This window comes from Mobula birostris, chromosome 3 (assembly GCF_030028105.1).
Source record: "Mobula birostris isolate sMobBir1 chromosome 3, sMobBir1.hap1, whole genome shotgun sequence".
NCBI lineage: Eukaryota > Metazoa > Chordata > Chondrichthyes > Myliobatiformes > Myliobatidae > Mobula > Mobula birostris.
The window spans coordinates 36,083,974-36,105,337 of NC_092372.1; the positions used below are offsets into that span (position 1 = coordinate 36,083,974).

The 21,364-nt window shown below is 42.4% G+C and overlaps 1 protein-coding gene across 3 annotated transcripts in view; it reads left to right on the plus strand.

Moving 5' to 3' along the window:
* The window catches only part of LOC140194974 (protein unc-13 homolog B-like), a 520,982-nt gene that overhangs the window by 398,726 nt on the left and 100,892 nt on the right, over nt 1–21,364 (plus strand). For all 3 annotated transcript variants that reach the window (XM_072252479.1, XM_072252480.1, XM_072252481.1), the window contains exons 17-20: nt 1,008–1,177; nt 8,476–8,591; nt 11,349–11,512; nt 13,088–13,238. In XM_072252479.1, the coding sequence (XP_072108580.1) occupies nt 1,008–1,177; nt 8,476–8,591; nt 11,349–11,512; nt 13,088–13,238 (601 nt within the window). The remainder of the gene's footprint in view (nt 1–1,007; nt 1,178–8,475; nt 8,592–11,348; nt 11,513–13,087; nt 13,239–21,364) is intronic.

A 21,364-nucleotide genomic window follows, 5' to 3' on the forward strand; every position in this document is an offset into this window, starting at 1 on the left:
ATTGCCACAGGTGGCTGTGGAGGCCAAATCGTAAGGGTATATTTAAGGCAGAGGTTGATAGATTCTTGATTAGTTGGGGCATGAAGGGATTCAGGTAAAGGCAGGAGATAGGGGCTGAGAGGGAAAATGGATCAGCCATGATGAATTGGCAAAGCAGGCTCGATGGGCCAAATGGCCTAATTCTGTTACTATATCTTGTGGTGTTATACTCTTATATCCTAGGCCCGGGCTAGTAAAACTTCTCCAGAAAAGAAATGGCTTGACCTTAAAGTGCACTGTAATAAAACTTATGAGAGTTTGGATAATTTTGAGAGTTTGGATATTCTTCATTGTCCAATTTAGATTTTCCTTACATTGTTTTATTCTAGGAATTTGTTCCCAATTCTATTTCCTAAATTCTAAAATTTCATCCTAATTTTAATTTGTGTCAGTTTCCATTTAGCCTGCTGCTAAATAGGAGAGTTTGACGTAAGAAAGCCTGTCAATGTTTCGATCATTTTGCATTTAAAAATAGCTGTTACATTGTATGATAGCATGTTGGCAGTCATTGTTACAACTTCATTTGATATTCTAATGATGTTCATTCTTTCTGGGAAAGAAACACCACAAAGAGAGAATATGTCATGTATTCATATATAGTTGCAGTTACCTTTGAACCTAACATTGTATTTGTTTATTGTTTAAGACAAAGTTGTAGAGCTCTTGCATTTCCTGAGTCTTATTAAAACATTCATGCCTTGGGGAGAAATATAATTCCAACTACTTTGTGCAAGGTTGTTTGCAGGTTAGAACAAATATTAAGTCTACTAGTGTAGGTATACCTCAGTATTCCTCCTGATCCCCCAATACATCCATAATCCATACTGGGAATCACCAAGGAATGGAGCACATTCAAGAACATTCTTTTTTCATTAATAAATAGACTATTGAACTACTGAGGAACTTTTTTTTGATGCTTTGTTTTGGTGTCTGTTACAAGTGCAAATCTGTTTTCTCTCTTCACGTAGTGAATGCCACAATTCCTCTGATCGTATCAAAGTAAGAGTGTGGGATGAAGATGATGATATTAAATCACGTGTTAAACAGAGGCTAAAACGGGAATCTGATGATTTCTTGGGACAAACTATCATTGAGGTTCGGACACTAAGTGGAGAAATGGATGTCTGGTATAATCTGGGTGAGTGAAACGATGTTCTGGGCAATTTGGTATATTTTTACATGCCAAATTTCAAATGCTGTTGTATTTTTAAATATTCTGTGTAGGCATGGAAACTTCAACGTTAGATTTCATTGATATGATGATACAAACATATCAAGCTGTGAAAAGGATGTGGAACTGGTAGGGGGTGAAGCACGAGTAAGCATCACTTAAAATACTGTGAGAATGTGAAAAATGGACAGTGAAACTGTGTCACCAAATACAATAAGATGTTGTTTCTTAATCTCAGCGTTCCTAATGGGGGCAACCTAAACTCGTAAGTTATAAAACCCATGTCACATGTCTGAACATCTGTTCTTACCCCACCTCCCTCTAGACGGAACAGATAGAGTTCCCTTATTTTCCCGTTTTCACCCTACTAGTCACCACATCCAGCACATCATGTCATTTCCACCAGCTGCAATGAGATTCTGTCACAATCTACATCTTTCCCTCCCCACCCTTTTCCATATTCCACAGGGACCATTTCTCCTTCACTCCCTGCTCTGCTCATCCCTCCCCACCCACCCCTACTTGACCTTGGGCACTTTCCCCCAAAACTCAGAAGGTGCAGCATTTCCTCCCTCACTGCTATGCAGAACCTAAACAGCCCTTCCAGGTGAGGAAGATTCAAGTCCATATCCCACAATGTTCTCAACCACATTCTTTATTCTTGATGTAGTTTCCTCTTTCTCAGTGAGACCATGCACAGACTGGGTACCAATTCACAGAGCACCTGTTCTCTCTCTCCATTGGTCTTCCTGATATGTCACTTCAATTCCTCTTCCTACTCCTACACTGATCAGTCCTACCTTGACCTCTTCTACTACCAGGATGAGACCCAACGCAACCTAGAGGAGCAGCTGGGTAGTCAACATCCCAATTGTACAAACATTGAATTTTCCAGTGTCAAAGGACCATAAAACACAAGAGTAGAATCAGGCCATTCAGCCCATCAGGTCTGCTCCAGTATTCAATCATAACTGATTTATTTTCCCTCTCAACTCATTCTCCTGCCTTCTGCTAATAACCTTTGCTGTCCCAACTGATCAAGAACCTTTTAACCTCTCGTGATGTAGAGGCATTGTATGAGCTCCATGGCCTGACACATCTAGAAAACAAGGCCCTAGTGTCAAAATGCTGTTTCTGGATCTCAGTTCAGCATTCAGCACTGTTGTCCCACAGTCCATGGTGAACAAACTCCTACTCCTCAGTCATCTAAATACACCACTATGCAACCGTGTGCTGGACTTCCTAACCGACAGACCTTACTTAGATAGTGTGGTTGTACCACCTCTCCTCCCTCCCCATCAACCCCAGCACAGATGTCCCCCAGAACTGTGTGCTGAGCACATTGCTGTCCACTATGGTCACACATGACTGCATGGCCAATCTCCTGAGTAATCGCATTGTCAGGTGGTGGGGCTCATTACTGACAACAATGAGACAGCCTACAGGGAGAAGGTGGAAGAACCAGGCAAATAACCTATTACTCGATGTCAGCAAGATAAAGGAGATGGTTATCAGTCTCAGGAGTACTCACACCACTCACACCCCTTTTTACATCAGCGGCACAGCAGTGGAAACTACGAGCAGTTTCAAACTCCTGGGAGTGTACATCTCGTGGTCCCACATTCCACACAATCAGGAAAGCTCACCAATACCTTTTCTTTCTGAGAAGGCTGAAGAAAGCTGGACTTTGCGCATCCATACTCACATCAATCTACAGATAAGCAGTGGAGTGCATCCTAACAAGCTAGATCACTACATGGCACAGAAACTGCACTGTGACAGACAGGATGGCTCTACACCAGGGTAGTCAAAACTTACCAAACATTACTGGCACCAGCCTACCTGCCATCAAAAGACATGTATACAGAAAGGTGCTGGAAAAGGACTAGGAACATGATAAGGATTCCACCCTCCCCGCTCATGGACTGTTTGTTCCACTCCCATAAGAAAAGAGGCAAGGTAGCATCACGTTAGGACCACCAGACTCAGTTACTTTCCCCAAGCTGTAAGGCTGATCAACACCTCCACCCTCTGACCCACCCCCTCCATACCCTCCAAACCACTACTATCATTTCCCTCCATACCCTCTGACCCACCGCCTCCATACTCTCCAAACCACTACTATCATTTCCTGTCCCCCCTAATGTACAGACCCTTGTGCTTAGCGTCACTTTATGGACATTCGGTCACTCTATGTATATAAGCTATCTTATGTTTTTCTATTTGTTGTGTATTTTTTGTGCTCTGTTGGATCCTGAGTAACAATTATTTACTTATGTACTGAATGTCATTAAACAATCTTGAATAGTTTTGTAATGATTACCATTGAAAAGCATCTAACACTGGTAAGAAAGAATTATGAAAAGTAGAGAGAGGAAGCATATGAACAGTATGTTCATTGGACTTGTGAATTTAATAATATGGTAACTCATTCATGGTTTCTGTTCTTGTTGTATGTCTGGAGACGCACGAAAGGCATCCTCTGTGAAGGTGCCAGAATTCCTCCCATTAATAAACCAGATAGATTTTATGACAAAGACGAGGAAAATCTTCAGATGCTCGAAATTCAAAGCAACACACACAAAATGCTGGAGGAACTCGGCAGGCCAGGCAGTGTCTATGGAAACGAGTAAACAGTCGATGTTTCGGGCCGAGACCCTTCATCAGGGCAGACCTGATTTTTGTGTGTGTTGCTTCGATTTTATTGGTTCATGGTCTCCGTTACTGATACTAGTTTTTTATATCTCAGAGTAAATATTTAACTGGATTTGAATACCGGTCTGGCAGCATTTGAATCTGTGGATTATCTCTGGATTACCATGTTAAATCCCGACTGCACTAAATGTCAGCCTGCAGCATGCGGAGGCAGCTTGATGTGCCGGTGGAAGTTGCTAGTATGGCACAACATTGAGAAAGCTTGCTGGAAGGCCTGGTGCAGATGGATTTTCTATTCCATATGGGGGCAGAGAACACTCCAGACATATGTTGCAAAATGACATGAGGAATTTGTCAGTGCCAGATATGCAGTTCTGAGAACCTAGGTGGAGTGATGCATGATCAAGGTGTTTTCTGATACCATAATCTGACCATTATGTCACTGGTCTCAAAAGCTGCATATATCCTTCAGATACCAACAGCTATTGTGCATCTATTCTACCATTCCTTCACACAAAGTACTTCTGGAGGCTTCACACTAATATCGCAAAGCTCTTCATATCCAGGGCTATGCTGAAATCATTAAAGATAGTATCCTAATACATACGTAATCCTCCTCATCACACCTTCCTCGTTCCCTCAGCACCTAATCTCTTATTATTAAGACATGCATACTTTATCCCACATTCTCTCATAATTGTTTTGCCCTTGTCCTATTATTCTTTCCAATAAACTAGAACTGCACCTTAGCCAGATGGTGGAAAAAGAGCAAGCATGAAGTCATTACTTGGCTTGACACTTTCAAAAATCAGCTTAGAATATTCTCTTCCATTAAGATCTCCAGCTGGCTCTCTTAATTTTATGCTGTTCTTGAATATCTCCCGGGTTAGAATGTATTCTAATATGCTTACTGACAACCACCACAGCCACACTGAATGTGCAGATCAACTTTTAATGCATTCAAACTTACAAAGCATTTGCTAGAATCGGAATATGGCTGGTGGCTAAATCTGGCTTTGTTGATTAATATAAATAGACTTGAATAGAATATAACCAACACATATTCCACTCTCTGCTTCTACCCCTTCTCACAGTCCCCCACCCTGCTGTCATGACTATACCCCTTCCCCACATGAAACCACCACGGTGGGCTTCACAGCTGAACAGGTGAGAAGACAGCTGAAACGTCTCAACCCAAGCAAGGCTGCAGGACCGGATGGTGTCAGTACCAGGGTGCTCAAAGCCTGTGCCCCTCAGCTATGTGGAGTATTTTGCCATGTCTTCAACCTGAGCCTGAGGCTCCAGAGGGTTCCTGTGCTGTGGAAGATGTCCTGCCTCGTCCCTGTGCCGAAGACGCCGCGCCCCAGCAGCCTCAATGACTACAGACCGGTGGCACTGACCTCCCACATCATGAAGACCCTGGAGAGGCTTGTTCTGGAGCTGCTCCAGCCTATGGTCAGGCCACACTTAGATCCTCTCCAGTTCACCTACCAGCCCCGACTAGGAGTTGAGGATGCCATCGTCTACCTGCTGAACCGTGTTTACACCCACCTGGACAAGCCAGCGAGCACTGTAAGGGTCATGTTTTTTGACTTCTCCAGTGCGTTCAACACCATCCGCCCTGCTCTGCTGGGGGAGAAACTGACAGCGATACAGGTGGATGCTTTCCTGGAGTCATAGATTCTTGATTACCTGACTGGCAGACCACAGTGTGTGTGCTCGCAACACCGTGTGTCCGACAGAGTGATCAGCAGCACTGGGGCTCCACAGGGGACTGTCTTGTCTCCCTTTCTCTTCACCATTTACACCTCGGACTTCAACTACTGCACAGAGTCTTGTCATCTTCAGAAGTTTTCTGATGACTCTGCCATAGTTGGATGCATCAGCAAGGGAGATGAGGCTGAGTACAGGGCTACGGTAGGAAACTTTGTCACATGGTGTGAGCAGAATTATCTGCAGCTTAATATGAAAAAGGCTAAGGAGCTGGTGGTAGACCTGAGGAGAGCTAAGGCACCGGCGACCCCTGTTTCCATCCAGGGGGTCAGTGTGGACATGGTGGAGGATTACAAATACCTGGGGATACGAATTGACAATAAACTGGACTGGTCAAAGAACACTGAGGCTGTCTACATGAAGGGTCAGAGCCGTCTCTATTTCCTGAGGAGACTGAGGTCCTTTAACATCTGCCGGACGATGCTGAGGATGTTCTATGAGTCTGTGGTGGCCAGTGCTATCATGTTTGCTGTTGTGTGCTGGGGCAGCAGGCTGAGGGTAGCAGACACCAACAGAATCAACAAACTCATTCGTAAGGCCAGTGATGTTGTGAGGATGGAACTGGACTCTCTCACGGTGGTGTCTGAAAAGAGGATGCCGTCCAAGTTGCATGCCATCTTGGACAATGTCTCCCATCCACTACATAACGTACTGGTTGGGCACAGGAGTACATTCAGCCAGAGTCATTCCACAGAGATGCAACACAGAGCGTCATAAGAAGTCATTCCTGCCTGTGGCCATCAAACTGTACAACTCCTCCCTTGGACGGTCAGACACCCTGAGCGAATAGGCTGGTCCTGGACTTATTTCCTGGCATAATTTACGTATTAGTATTTAACTATTTATGGTCTTATTACTATTTAATTATTTATGGTGCAACTGTAACGAAAACCAATTTCCCCCGGTATCAATAAAGTATGACTATGGTCGTACAGTGCACAATGAAATGGACTTGAGAAGAACATAGTGGTGAAATAGCTTGGCACATGGAAGCAAACGTGGCTTGTATTTATTTTTTGCTCTGGTCCTTGGTGCCAAGAATCCAAGTAAGGAGTTATTGGTGAGGACAGGTACATTTTAAAAAGCACCTTAAGGAGAAGAAGGGTTGCATTGGTTTAAAGCAATAAATCCAGAGTTCAGGGAGCTGATTACTCAAAGCATGACTCCTAATGATGGTAGGACTAAATTTGACATGCTAAAGAATACAGGATTGTTGAAGTGTAGTTAACTTTAAAGATTATAGGGTTCAGTAAGGTCAAAGGGATAGAGGAGGAACTACTGTGAAGAATTTTATCAAGGATGAGAGTTTTAAAGTAAAGGTTCTGCTTTAAGGTCTGTGGTAAATGAATAAATGGTAGGAGTGTTTTGTATGAATTGGACACGGTAAGCAAAGCTTTGGAGGGTAGTTACACACGCAAAATGCTAGAGCAGCTCAGCAGCATCTATGGAAATGAACAGTTGACTTTTCAGGCGAGACCCTTCCTCAGGAGGGTAGTTGATGGAAGGCCACGGTTGTATGTTGAACTGGTCAAGACTAGAGAAAACAAAGGAACGGATAAAGGATCAGCACAGGCAGAGGTATAATCCAGCAATGTTAAAATGTTGATAATGATGCAAGGACATGTTGGCAGCTGGCTGATCTCAAGATTAGATACAATATTAAGGTTGTAAAAGAGGATGGAATCAGTAGACAGAGAACAAATGTTGTCTTTGGGACCGAAAACAGTGACAGGTAAAGTCAAACCTGTAGTTTCAATGATCAACATAATTAATAATAGCTTCTAACTCAAAATTGATCTAATCAGCCGCAACAATGTTCCACATCGAGATTGAAACTATGACTGCATAGATTTAAAATGCTTAATTTACAATCGTTATTTCAAGTTCAAGTTCAAATTTGTTTATTATTCAACCATACATGAATACAGCCAGTCAAAGCAGCATAATATATAGTAGCTACTCATCAACCTTGCCATTCAAATCTGTTTGATAATGTACATTGGGATATGTTTCTACATTAAATATTGTATAAATGCAAGTACAGTAGTGTTTGTTTTGAACTAGGTGTAGTCAATCATGGCTGAAATTTTTTTTTAAAAAATCCATAATCCAGAAATGAATCCAAAAACTAAATATCTGCAGAACAATAGTACTTTGTCAGTCTGATGGTACTACCATTGAATCTTGTTGACAAGTTATTGGCAATGTTACTTCACACTTGGGTAAAATTATTCAGACTTCAAATTGTTACAGTGGTTTCTTAAGGGTTTATATGATTCAGAATTCCTGGTTTCTTTGTGCCAGAGCTCTGTGATATATTTGAAGAATTCTCCAAACAAGTGAGGTTACTATTTGGAGAGCAAACTGAGGCAGTATAAAATTTTTTAATGAATCCTTACAGAGGCTGTTTGGAACTGACACATGGGGATGCAATTTCCTGCAGATTGTCCTAGATAGTTTCCTCTTGAGAGTAAATAATTGAATGCACACCCAGAATGCAGCTTTCCCAATTTTAATCATCGGTTTTGGGAATAGGAAATGTTATATAATTATATTTTATGTGTTATACATTCTGTATCATTCTGTTGCCACATAGGGATGTGGTCCTTTAGGAAGAAAATAACTAATTGCTATTAATCAGGGTCTTTGATTAATCAGTTATTAATTTCCCACCAAGCCACTGTTTAAAATCTTGTTTGGGCAAATTTTAGGAAGCATTTTTATCATTTTTCCATTAATTAGAGGTCTTAAAACTGACCTCTGTCTTGTGGTGACTTGTAGGTTAATACAAATGTCTGCTAAGAGCAAATGGTGTGAGTTCATGTGTTCCTTTACAGAGAAAAGAACAGATAAATCCGCAGTCTCAGGTGCTATTCGATTGCAAATCAGTGTTGAAATCAAAGGTGAAGAGAAAGTTGCTCCTTACCACATTCAATATACCTGTCTGCATGAAGTAAGTTCAGCATTTCGATACCTTCCTCCCTTTCCCTGATGTTTGGTTGACTGAAAAATCATAAAAGCTGTCATTTATTTTAATTTCAAAAGTTGTACAAGTAAAGATAAATACAGTACTGAATATCCATTGAAATAATACATGGCAATTAACTGAGAGTGAAGCACAATTAATTATGATTTAAAACATAAATTGACACATTACATTATTTTTAATTTATTTGCTGAAGATCAGGGTTAATATTACTGATGGTATTGTGTATTGCTTATATACATATTACCAAGCTGTTTTTGATTGTATACGAAAATATAGCTGGTACCCTCTGAATAATGATATTCAGTTGTAATGTGAAAAATAGGAAGCCGGTCAGCAAGGCATTTTGAAGATAATAGCTAATTATCCAAGTCAAAACGTGACCACGAAGTACATTAGAGCATCTGGAGTCTGAATTTAAATCCAGCTTTAATTAATGAGAAAAGAAATTGTGTGTGTGCCTGTCTGGCCCTGTCTGCCCTCGCTTTCCGTAATGAATTTCAGTTCACAGCTCATATGTGCTCAGTTTGCCATTCTCACACAGAGAAACCAAAATGATAGATGTAGGAAAATATAAATTTTATACCAGATACAGAGCAGATTTTTTTTGGTGTCAAGATAGAGGAAGAGAGAGGATTATGCTGCTTTAAGCCATGTTGTACTTGATGAGGGACTGTTAGTTCTTGTCACTGTTTCTTTTGGAAGTGTATCCATTGTCATTCTTTTCTTGAAGGAGCAATAACATTATTCAAGCAATTTAACTCTGAAGAAAGCTGAACTGTGTTGAAACTTTGGTTTCCCCTTGTCTAAAGTACCAAAGCATCTGGATTGAGAATTTACCACAATGCACAGAGTATGGTCACTGTTTGTTTTGATTCGCTTTTGTGTATGAGTTCTGTTGCATAAGGGTAATACATTTAAGGTAATCAGACATTGTACATTATACATTATTTGGCATGTGCTTCCTGCTATTTCTTGCATTTCAGTCATCTGCTACTGTTGCATTTTTCTTGTCATTCGGATGATATGCATCTCTGTGCTTTTTGAACATTGTTCTAGAAATAGAAAAAATGTTACAGTAGAATTGGGCAACAAATCCAGACTGCTGGAGAAACTGGGCAGGTCAAGAAGCATCTATGGAGGGGAACAGAGAGTTGATGTTTCAGGCTGAGACCCTTCATCAGAACTGGGAAGGAACAAACAAGAAATTGGGGGGGGGGGCGTGGAGAAGGAATACAAGCTGGCAGGTGAGCCAGGTGAGGGGGAGTGGAGATGAAGTGAGAAGCTGGGAGGTGACAAATGGAAAAATTAAAGGGCAGAAGAAAGAAGAATCTGATAGGAGAAGGCATTGGACCATGGGAGAAAAGGAAAGGAATAGGGAACGAGAAGGAGGTGATGGGCAGGTGGAGAGAAGGGAAGGGTTACGAGGGGAGCCAAGATGAGGAATTGAAAAAGAGATAAGGGGGAGGGGTAGAAATTTCTGGAAGTTAGAGAAATCAGTGTATGTGCCATCAGATTGGAGTTATTTAGATCAATGGTCATTGAATTTGGCAGCTTGTCAGCCACTTCCTCCTCTAGCCACTTTTTGATTACCACTTAAATTCCAAGCCTCAAACTTCAATATGCAACCACCAGTGATTTTCTTCCACATCCTTCCCTTTTTGCTGAATCTTTAGCTCCTTTTTCAACCATGAGAAGGTGCACTTAAAGCTGTAGCAGCAGACCCAGAATGAAAAGCGTTCTTGACACACCACTTCTATACCAACCTACATCACCCATTTTAGACTTTCTGGACCTGCATAGTATGGCTTACCTATTTAAAGAACTTCACCAGTACAGGAAGTATTTTGTTGTATCTGCTAGTAAGAGAGAAAGGGGAAATAATAGATATTATTAAGTTGGGAATCAACACAACATTTTCAGGCATAGTTTTTGAAAGAAATAGGCTTTCCTCATCTAAAGTCACCAACTTGAAATGTTAAATATACCTCTCCATTGATGTTTTTGGTCCTGCTGACTATTTTTCTGGGCGTTATGTTTTATTTTAGATTTCTAGCATTTGCAATATTTAGCTTCATTTGTGTATTTGTGTTGGCAAGGTGGAGGGAATATGAGGAGTATTTGACAGGGTTGTGCATAATGGTTTACTGATGGTTTGATGTTAGAGCTAAGCAAGAAAGCAGCAAAGTAAGGTCTGAAAATCAGAACAAAACTGAAGCTAGTGGAATTTGGAAATCGTATGACTGATGAAAAGCTGGAAGAAAGTGCTTACAATATAATATGTCAGCCATTATAGTTGGGTCAGATGATGCAGAAATAGCATTAGTTAAATTAATTCTTAATTTGATGAACAGACAGGTGAAACTTCCTGCAGTATATCGCAATGATGGGTGGGGGACAGTGATGTTTTAGAGCGATAAGCTACCAGGCATATTTATTTTTATAATAGTTACACTTTATTTCATGTTGTCTTCTGATGACATTATAATTCAGCTTGTGTAGAATGCTTTTGATTAAGTTTCAGAAAATACGTACTGCCAACAGTTAGGACACTTAGTGACTTTGAGTAATTTAGGTGCATTATTCTTCCATGAATAATTGAACAGGATCATCACTGACAGCTGGAGTTACTTTGCATCAACAATTAGGTACAAACGTAAAAAGGCACTAGCTCACAATTACGTACAGTTTAAAGCTAAGCTGTTTGCTGTTACTCTTTTGCAGAACCTTTTCCACTGTCTCACAGATCTTCAGAGTAGTGGTGTTGTAAAAATACCAGATGCCAAAGGAGATGAAGCGTGGAAGGTTTACTTTGATGAAACTGCACAAGAAATAGTGGATGAATTTGCAATGCGTTATGGAATAGAATCCATTTACCAGGCAATGACGTAAGTTTGAAATATAATTTTTAGGAAGACTAGTGACAACCGACAGGAGGAATAAAACCTGTGTTTTTCCACTCATGGTTAAACAATGAAATAAATGGAAGAGTGTTGCAATGTAACGCAGCTCAAATTATTCCAGTGATATAGCAGTCACATTCTGGCGTATATTCAAAGACATGATAGTCTGAGAACTGAGATTAACCTCAAACTTAATTTGGGGCTAGATCAGATGGGTAGGAACTGAGACAGATGGCAAACAGTGTGAACTTGACAAGGTTAGGCCCTGCCTTTTTAAAATCCCTTGAGTTAATTTACACACGCCTACCTGCAGGCTCCAGGTAGGTGTGTGTAAATTGTACCTGACAGCAACCATGAAAAGAATAACTTGACAGCATGGGGAAGGCTTTTGAAAAATATCCAATGTTGCTTAAAGAAGAGATCGGAGACCCCTAATTCTTTCCGTGTGTTGAAGGAGCAAAGACGCATTCCTCTTTCCTGACCCCAAGGAAGTTAAAAATACACATTACTCCTGAATCCCTTTTGACCCAAATTCTTATACCGTCCAGGTAAACTCAAAGAATGCTGTTTTTTTATTAAGGAAGCAATTAAGACCTGATTGTATAGCCAGGGGTTGACCCATAAGCATAAAGGAAGATCTGACTGGCTTCTGGTTGCTGCTTTGCCCATTCATTCACTAGATTATTTTAAGATTGAAAATGATAAAATGGTAAAGACTGTCAACAGGTAAATATCTTGGACTGTTTTAACTTCTCCTCTCTGGGTTATTAAAATTTGACAGGATTAAAATCATGCTTGTTATTCTGGCATAACTGAAATGAAAACTGAAACAAACATTATGTGGCGAATGTTATCATTTCAGTAGATCTTGTATTCATTTAGTTTGCGTGAAGTGAATTTATAGAGCTTGTTAATTAACAAGGGAAGTAAAGATGGGAACCCCACCATCTGGACATTGCCCTCCAAGTCACACAGCACCCTGACTTGGAAGTATATCATTGTTCCTACGCCAATGCCAGATCTCTTGAAACTTCCTGTATACCCACACCTCATGGATTGCAGCATTCTAAGAAGGCAAATCACCGCTAGCAATTGGGGATGGGCCATTGATGCTGGCTCTGACTGTGGAGTTCTCATCTAAAGAATGAATGAAAAAAAATACCTTCAAGGTGGATGCTTCATATTAAAGTACAAAATTACTAGAATCGTCAAAAGTAAAAAGTAACTTGGAAAAAATTGCATATATTGTTAATCTCAAGCAAATATATCCCGGAGGATGGGGGAGGGGGAAATGGGACATTACATAGATACCTTCCATTAGAATTAAATTCTGAGGAAGTGGTAATGTATTTTTTTCAGATGTGAGTTGATTTTCGTTATCTGGAATATAGCTTTATAAAAGCTTATATTTGTTTTTTTTTAAACATCAGATTTTACAAAATGAGATTTTGCTGATATTTTAAAAATGTAGCAAAGAAAGCAGTTTTTCTATTTCTAATTTAAACATGTGCAATGTACTATTTGTGTCCAATGCCTAACTGTAAGCTTCTGCCTTTACAGGCATTTTGCTTGTTTATCTTCTAAGTACATGTGTCCAGGAGTGCCAGCTGTAATGAGTACCTTGTTAGCTAATATAAATGCATACTATGCACACACCACTGCCTCTACCAATGTATCTGCCTCTGATCGTTTCGCTGCTTCAAACTTTGGGGTAGGTCCATCCCTACATTCGCCTTCAATGTTCGTGTTATTTCATTTTTGTGTATAGTTTTATGTATTGTTTTGCTTCCATTCACAATCTCACTCCCCTCTTGTACGCGAACATGGTCAGTCTGGAATCTTGTTCCAATGTGCTTCGAGAACTGGCCATTCACAGGTCAGTGGGAGTCATACTCCTTGCCTTCAGATGTTTGTTCCTCTCCTGCTTTGCACGCAGAGCTTCTCTGAACCAGTCAAATGAGAACTTTCTGTGTGGATCTTCAGAGACTATTGTGTCTTATCATTTGCTGTTGATGTACAGTCCTAATAAGTTTATGTTTGTAACCTTAGGAATAATTTTGGTTGTATTCGTTGCATAATTTGATACTGCTGCTATAGTTGGCACAAAAAGATCCTCCCCTGCTTATGAATGTCTGACATACGTATATACCATCTATACATACAACTGTGCATCTGACAGACTGGCTGGATGGATGTTCTGGTTGCAGCTGGGATGCAGACATCTTATGCTGCTAGAAATGAAATATACAGCTGCATTTCTTGAAACACACGAAATGTGTTACAAGACCGTAAGCTATAAGAGCAGAATTAGACCATTCAGCCTATCATGTCTGCTCCGCCATTCCAACATGGCTGATTTATTATCCCTCTTAACCCCATTGTCTTGCCTTCTCCCCATAATTTTTGACATCCTTACTAAGCAGGAACCTATCAAGCTTCACTATAAATATACCCAATGACTTGGCCTCCACAGATTCACTACCCACTGGCTAAAGAAATTCCTCCTAATCTCTGTTGTAAATGATTGTCCCTCTATTTTGAAGCTTCCCCTCGAGTCCTAGACTCCCCCATGACAGGAAACATCCTCTCCATATCCACTCAGTTTAGGTCACTAGGCCATGATCTTAAACATGATTTGATTGGTTTCACTGAGATCTCTCCCTCATTCTTCTAACTCCATTGAGTACTGGCCCAGAGCTATCAAATGCTTGTCATATATTAACCCTTTCATTCTTGGAATCATTCTCTTGAATCTCTTTTGGAATCTCTCCAATCCCAGCACATTTTTTTTGAGGTAAGGGCTTCTCAAAATACTCCAAGTGTGGTCTGACCAATGCCTTATAAAGCCTCAGCATTATATCCTTGCTTTTGCTATGTATTCTAGTTCCCCTGAAATGAATGCTAACATTATATTTGCCTTCCTTACCACTGACTCAACATGCAAGTTAACCTTTAGGAATCCTGCGTAAGGACTTCCAAGTCCCTTTGCACCTCTGATATTTGAATTTTCATCCCGTTTAGAAAATATTCTACAACTTTATTCCTTCTACCAAAATGAATGTCCATACACTTTCTTACACTATATTCTGTCTGCTGCTTCTTTTCCCATTCTCCCAATCTGTCTACATCCTTCTGTAGACTCGCTACTTCCTCAACACTACCTGCCCCTGCACCTATTTTTGTATCACCTGTAAAATTGTCCACAAAGCCATCAATTCTGTCATCCAAATCATTGACATATAACATGAAAAGAAGTGGTACTAACACCGACCCCTGCGGAACACCACTATTGATCATTAACCAACCAGAAAGGCCCTTTTATTCCCACTTTTGCCTCCTGTCAATCAGCCTTCTATTCATGCCAGTATCTTTCCTGTAATACTGTGGGCCCTTATATTGTTAAGCAGCCTCATGTGCAGCATCTTTTCAAATGCCTTCTGAAAATTCAAATAAACAACGTCCACTGACTGTCTATCCTGCTTGCCATTTAAAGTCATAGAAGAGTACAGTACAGAATCAGGCCCTTCAGCCGATCTAGTCCGTGCCAAGCCTTTTAAACTGCTTACTTCCATTGACTTGCACTAGGGCTGTAGTGCCCTATACTCCTATCATCCATGTACCTATCCAAACTTCTCTTAATCATTGAAATCGAGCTCACATGTACCACTTGCATCGTCATCTCTCTCCACACTTTAACGACCCTCGGAGTGAAGACATTCCACTCATGTTCCCTTTAAACTTTTCACCTTTTGCCCCTAATCCATGAGTTCCAGTTGTAGTCCCACTCAACCTCAGTGGAAAAAGCCTGCTTGCATTTACCCTATCTATACCCCTCATAATTTTGTGTACCTCTATCAACTCTCCTCTCAATCTTCTACGTTCCAAGGAATAAAGTCCTAACCTGTCCAGTCTTTCCATATAACCTCAGCAACATCCTTGTAAATTTTCTCTGTACTCTTTCAACCTTATTTACATCCTTCCTTTAGGCAGGTGACCAACACTGCAAACACTACTCCAGTTAGGCCACACCAATGTCTTATACAACTTCAACATAATATCCCATCTCCTGTACTCAGTGCTTTGATATATGAAGGCCAGTGTGCCAAAAGCCTTTGTTATGACCCTATCAACCCGTGACACGACTTTCAATGAATTATGGAACTGTATTCCCAAATCCCACTCCTCTGTGCCCTACCATTCACTGCAAGACCTACTCTGGTTGGTCCTATTGAGGTGCAATACCTCACGTTTGTCTACATTAAATTCCATCTACCACTTTTAACCCATTTTTCTTGCTGGTCCAGATGCCACTCAAGTCATGATAGTTTTCCTTGCTGTCCATTATACCCCCAATCTTGGTGTCATCAGTCAATATGCTGATCCGGTAAACACGTTATCACTCAGATCGTTGATATAGATGACAAGCAACAACAGACCCAGTACCGATCCCTGTGACACTTCACTAGTGGCAAGCTTGCAGTCAGAGAGGCAACCATCTCCTACCACTCTCTGGCTTCTTCCCCAAACCCAGTGTGCAATCCAATTTACCACCTCATCTTGAATACCAAGCGACTGAACCATCTTGCCCAACTTCCCATGCAGGACCTTATCAAAGGCCTTTCTAAAGTCTATGTAGAGAGTATCCACTGCCCTGCCTTCATCAGCTTCCCTGGTAACTTCCTTGAAATACTCTATAAGATTGTTTATACACGACCTACCACACACGAAGTCATGCTGACTATCTTTAATCAGTCCATGTCTATCCAAATACTCATATATCTGCTCCCTTAGAATACTTTACAATAACTTTGCCACTACTGATGTCAGGCTCACCGGCCTACAACTTCCTGGTTTATTTTTGGAACTTTTCTTAAATAGTGGTACCTCACTTGTTGCTAAGGATGATTTAAACATCTCCGCCAGGGTGCTGGTAATTTCAGCACTTGCCTCAAAGATTTCCAACAGATCTGTCAGGCAAGATTTCCCATGAAGGAAACCATGCTAACTTTGGCTTATTTTATCATGTGTATCCAAGTACTCCGAAACCTCATCCTTGATAGTCAACTCCAACGTCTTTCCAACCACTGAAGTCAGGCTAACTGGCCTATAATTTACTTTTTCCTGCCTCCTTGTCTTAAAGACTGGAGGGATATTTGCAATTTTCCAGTCCTCCAGAGTTCTTACTGAATCTACTGATTCTTGAAAGATCATTACTAATGACCCTACCATCTCTTCAGCCACTTCTTTCAGAATCTTGGAGTGTAGTCTGTCTGGTCCAGGTGACTTACCTATCTTCAGACCTTTAAGCTTCCCAAGCACCTCCTCCTTAGTAATAGCAACTCTCAAATTTCTGGCACACTGCTCTTGTCTTCCACAGTGAAGACCGACATAAAGTTCGTCTGCCATTTCTTGGTCCCCTGTTACTACCCCTCCAGCATCATTTTCAAGCAGTCCAATATACACTGTTGCCTCTCTTTTAGTTTTTATATATCTGAAAAAATGTTTTGTATCCTTTTTTATATTATTAGCTAGCTTACCTTCATGTTTCATCTTTTTTCTCCTTATGACATTTTTAGTTGTTTCCTGTTGGCTTTTAAACGTTTCCACTCCTCTAACTTCTCACCAACACAAAATAACCTGCAGATGCTGGGGTCAAAGCAACATTCACAACACACTGGAGGAACTCAGCAGGTTGGGCAGCATCCATGGAAACGATGAGTTGACGTTTTGGGCCGGAACCCTTCACCAGGACTGAAGAGGGAAGGGGCAGAGGCCCTATAAAGAAGGTGGGGGGAGGGTGGGAAGGAGATGGCTGGTAGGTTCCAGGTGAAAAACCAGTAAGGGGAAAGATAAAGGGGTGGGGGAGGGGATAGGCAGGAAAGGTGAAGAAAGAATAGGGGAAAGGACAATGGGTAGTAAAAGGAGGCGGGACCATGAGGGAGGTGGTGGACAGCTGGGGGAGGGGGCAGAGTGACATAGGGATAGGGGAAGGGAGGGGGAGGGAATTACCGGAAGTTTGGAGAATTCTATGTTCATACCAAGGGGCTGGAGACTACCTAGACGGTATATGAGGTGTTGCTCCTCCAACCTGAGTTTAGCCTCATCATGGCAGTAGAGGAGGCCATGTATGGACATATCTGAATGGGAGTGGGAAGCAGAGTTGAAGTTGGTGGCTACTAGGAGATCCTGTCTGTTTTGGTGGACGGAGCGGAGGTGCTTGACGAAGCGGTTCCCCAATCTGCGTCGGGTTTCACCGATGTAGAGGAGGCCGCACCGGGAGCACCGGATGCAATAGATGACCCCAACAGACTCACAAGTGAAGTGTTGCCTCACTTGAAAATACTGAATGGTGGCAAGAGAGGAGGTGTAGGGACAGGTGTAGCACTTGCGCTTACAGGGATAAGTGCCAGGTGGGAGATCAGTGGGGAGGGACGTGTGGACGAGTCGCGGAGGGACCGATCCCTGTGGAAGGCAGAGAGGGCTGGAGAGGGAAAGCTGGACTTAGTGGTGGGGTCCTGTTAAAGGTGGCGGAAGTTGCGGAGGATAATATGTTGGAACTGGAGGCTAGTGGGGTGGTAGGTGAGAACAAGGGGAACTCTGTCCCTGTTGTGGTGGCGGGAGGATGGGGTGAGAGCTGAAGTGCGGGAAATGGAAGAGATGCGGATGAGGGCATCATTGATGACAGCAGAAGGGAAACCATGATCCTTAAAGAAAGAGGACATTTGAGATGTCCTGGAACGGAAAACCTCATCCTTGGAGCAGATGCGGCAGAGACAGAGGAACTGGGAATAGGGAATGGCATTTTTGCATGTGGCGGGTGGGAAGAGGTATAGTTGAGGTAGTTATGCGAGTCAGTGGGCTTGTAGAAGATGTCAGTGGACAGTCTGTCTCCAGAGATGGAGACCGAGAGATCGAGAAAGGAGAGAAAAGTGTCCGAGACAGACCAAGTGAATTTGAGGGCTGGGTGGAAGTTAGAAGTAAAGTCGATGAAATTGATGAGCTCAGCATGGGTGCAGGAAGCAGCCCAATGTAGTCGTCAATGTAGCGAAGGAAAAGTTGGGGAGCAGTACCAGTATAGGTTTGGAGCACAGACTGTTCCACATAACCAGCAAAGAGGCAGGCATAGCTAGGGCCCATGCGAGTTCCCATAGCTACACCCTTGGTCTGAAGAAAGTGGGAAGAGCCAAAAGAGAAGTTATTGAGTGTGAGAACCAGTTCCGCCAACCGGAGGAGGGTAGTGGTGGTGGGGAACTGGTGAGGTCTATTATCCAGAAAGTAGTGGAGGGCTTTGAGGCCGCCTTCATGGGGAATGGAGGTGTATAGGGATTGGACATCCAAAGTGATGTCCAAAAGTGGTTTCCCTTCTGCTGTCATCAATGATGCCCTCATCCGCATCTCCTCCATTTCCTGCACTTCGGCTCTCACCCCATCCTCCTGCCACCACAACAGGGACAGAGTTCCCCTTGTCCTTACCTACCACCCCACTAGCCTCCGGATCCAACACATTATCCTCCGCAACTTCCTCCACCTTCAACAGGACCCCACCACTAAGCACATCTTTCCCTCTCCGGCCCTCTCCGCCTTCCGCAGGGATTGGTCCCTCCGCGACTCCCTGGTCCACACGTCCCTCCCCACGGATCTCCCACCTGGCACTTATCCCTGTAAGCGTAAGTGCTACACCTGTCCCTACACCTCCTCTCTTGCCACCATTCAGGGCCCCAAACAGTACTTCCAAGTGAGGCAACCCTTCACTTGTGAGTCTGTTGGGGTCATCAATTGCATCTGGTGCTCCCGGTGCAGCCTCCTCTACATCGGTGAAACCCGACACAGATTGGGGGACCGCTTCGTCGAGCACCTCCGCTCCGTCCGCCAAAACAGACAGGATCTCCCAGTAGCCACCCACTTCAACTCTGCTTCCCATTCCCATTCAGATATGTCCATACATGGCCTCCTCTACTGCCAGGATGAGGCTAAACTCAGGTTGGAGGAGCAACACCTCATATACCGTCTAGGTAGTCTCCAGCCCCTTGGTATGAACATAGAATTCTCCAACTTCCGGTAATTCCCTCCCCCTCCCTTACCCTATCCCTATATCACTCTGCCCCCTCCCGCAGCTGCCTATCACCTCCCTCATGGTTCCGCCTCCTTCTACTACCCATTGTGTTTTACCCTATTCTTTCTTCACCTTTCCTGCCTATCACCTCCCTGCTTCCCCTCCCCCACCCCTTTGTCTTTCCCCTTACTGGTTTTTCACCTGGAACCTACCAGCCTTCTCCTTCCCACCCTCCCCCCACCTTCTTTATAGGGCCTCTGCCCCTTCCCCCTACAGTCCTGACGAAGGGTTCCGGCCCGAAACGTCACTCATGGTTTCCACGGATGTTGCCCAACCTGCTGAGTTCCTCCAGCGTGTTGTGAGTCTAACTTCTCACCAATTTTTGCTATGTTATATGCATTTGACCTCCCTTGTCAGCCACATTGCCTCGCCTCCTTTTGGAATATTACTTCATCTTTGGTATGTATCTATCCTACGCCTTCTGAATTTCTCCCAGAAACTCCAACCATTGCTATTCTGCTGTTATCCCTACTAGTTTGTCTTTCCAAATCTGGTTCATTACAGAACACCTAATATAGAATTGCCTTTCCCCAGATGGGATTAACCACAAGCTGCTATACCTGCAAGAAAATGAATCTCAGATTCTACATCGTGACATATATGTACTTTAATAATACACTTACTTTGAACTTTGAACATCCCTGTCCTCAGCCCTATCACGCTGGTTCCCATCCTCCTGCCAAATTAGTTTAATCCCTTCCCAAGAGCTTTAGCAAACCTGCTGTAACTGAAGTTGTACAGGCTATGACCTGTTCACAGGAATGGAACCCTGCTGTAGCCTGGGAGGAGCTGCATTATGTTAATAAACCAGGGTATTTCACATTGTGCTAGATATCTTCCAAATAATTATTGAAATCTTTAGATAATAAGTATTTTGTTGCTTAGAAGGCCTGGTGGAATGTAGTTATTGCTCAAAGCAGATGAGAAACCAATTCAAAGAAAGTGAAAAGCATTCATAAAATGGCAGAACAAGGTACCACCAAGTGGCTGACTGGCAGAATGCAAGGACTGGGAATAAAAGATGCCTTTTCTATTAAGCTGGCCATGACTAGTAGTGTTCCACAGGGGTCAATGTAGGGACCACTCCTTTACACATTATCTGTTAATAATCTGGATGATGGAATTGATGGCTTTGTGGCCAAGTTTGCAGATGATGCAAAGATAGGTGGAGGAGTGAATGATGTTGAGGAAGCAGGAACTCTGTAGAAGGACTTGGACAGATTGTGTAAAGAAGTGGCAGATAGGATACAGTGTAGGGAAGTGCATGGTCATGCACTTCAGTAGTAAGAATAGAGACATAGCCTATTTTCTAAATGGGCAGCAATTTCAGAAGTTGGAAGTGCAAAGAGACCTGGGAGGTCTTTGTACAAGTTTCCCTAGAAGTTAACTGGCAGATTGAATTGATAGTATGGAAGGCATTGTTAATGTTCACATTCATTTCAAGAGGTCTAAGATATAAAAGTAAGGATGTAATGGCCTGGTTTTATAGGTCATGGGTCAGATTACATTTGGAGTCTGTTGAACAGTTGTGGACCTTGTATCTTAGAAAGGATATGCTGGGTTTAGAGAGGGTCCAGATGAGAATGATCCCAGAAGTGAAATTGTTAACATGAGAAGCATTAGATGGCTTTTGGCCTGTACTTGCTGGAGTTTAGAAGAATGAGGGAAAATCTTACTGAAGTGTGTTGAATATTGAAAGGCCTAGATAGAATGGGTAAGCAGAG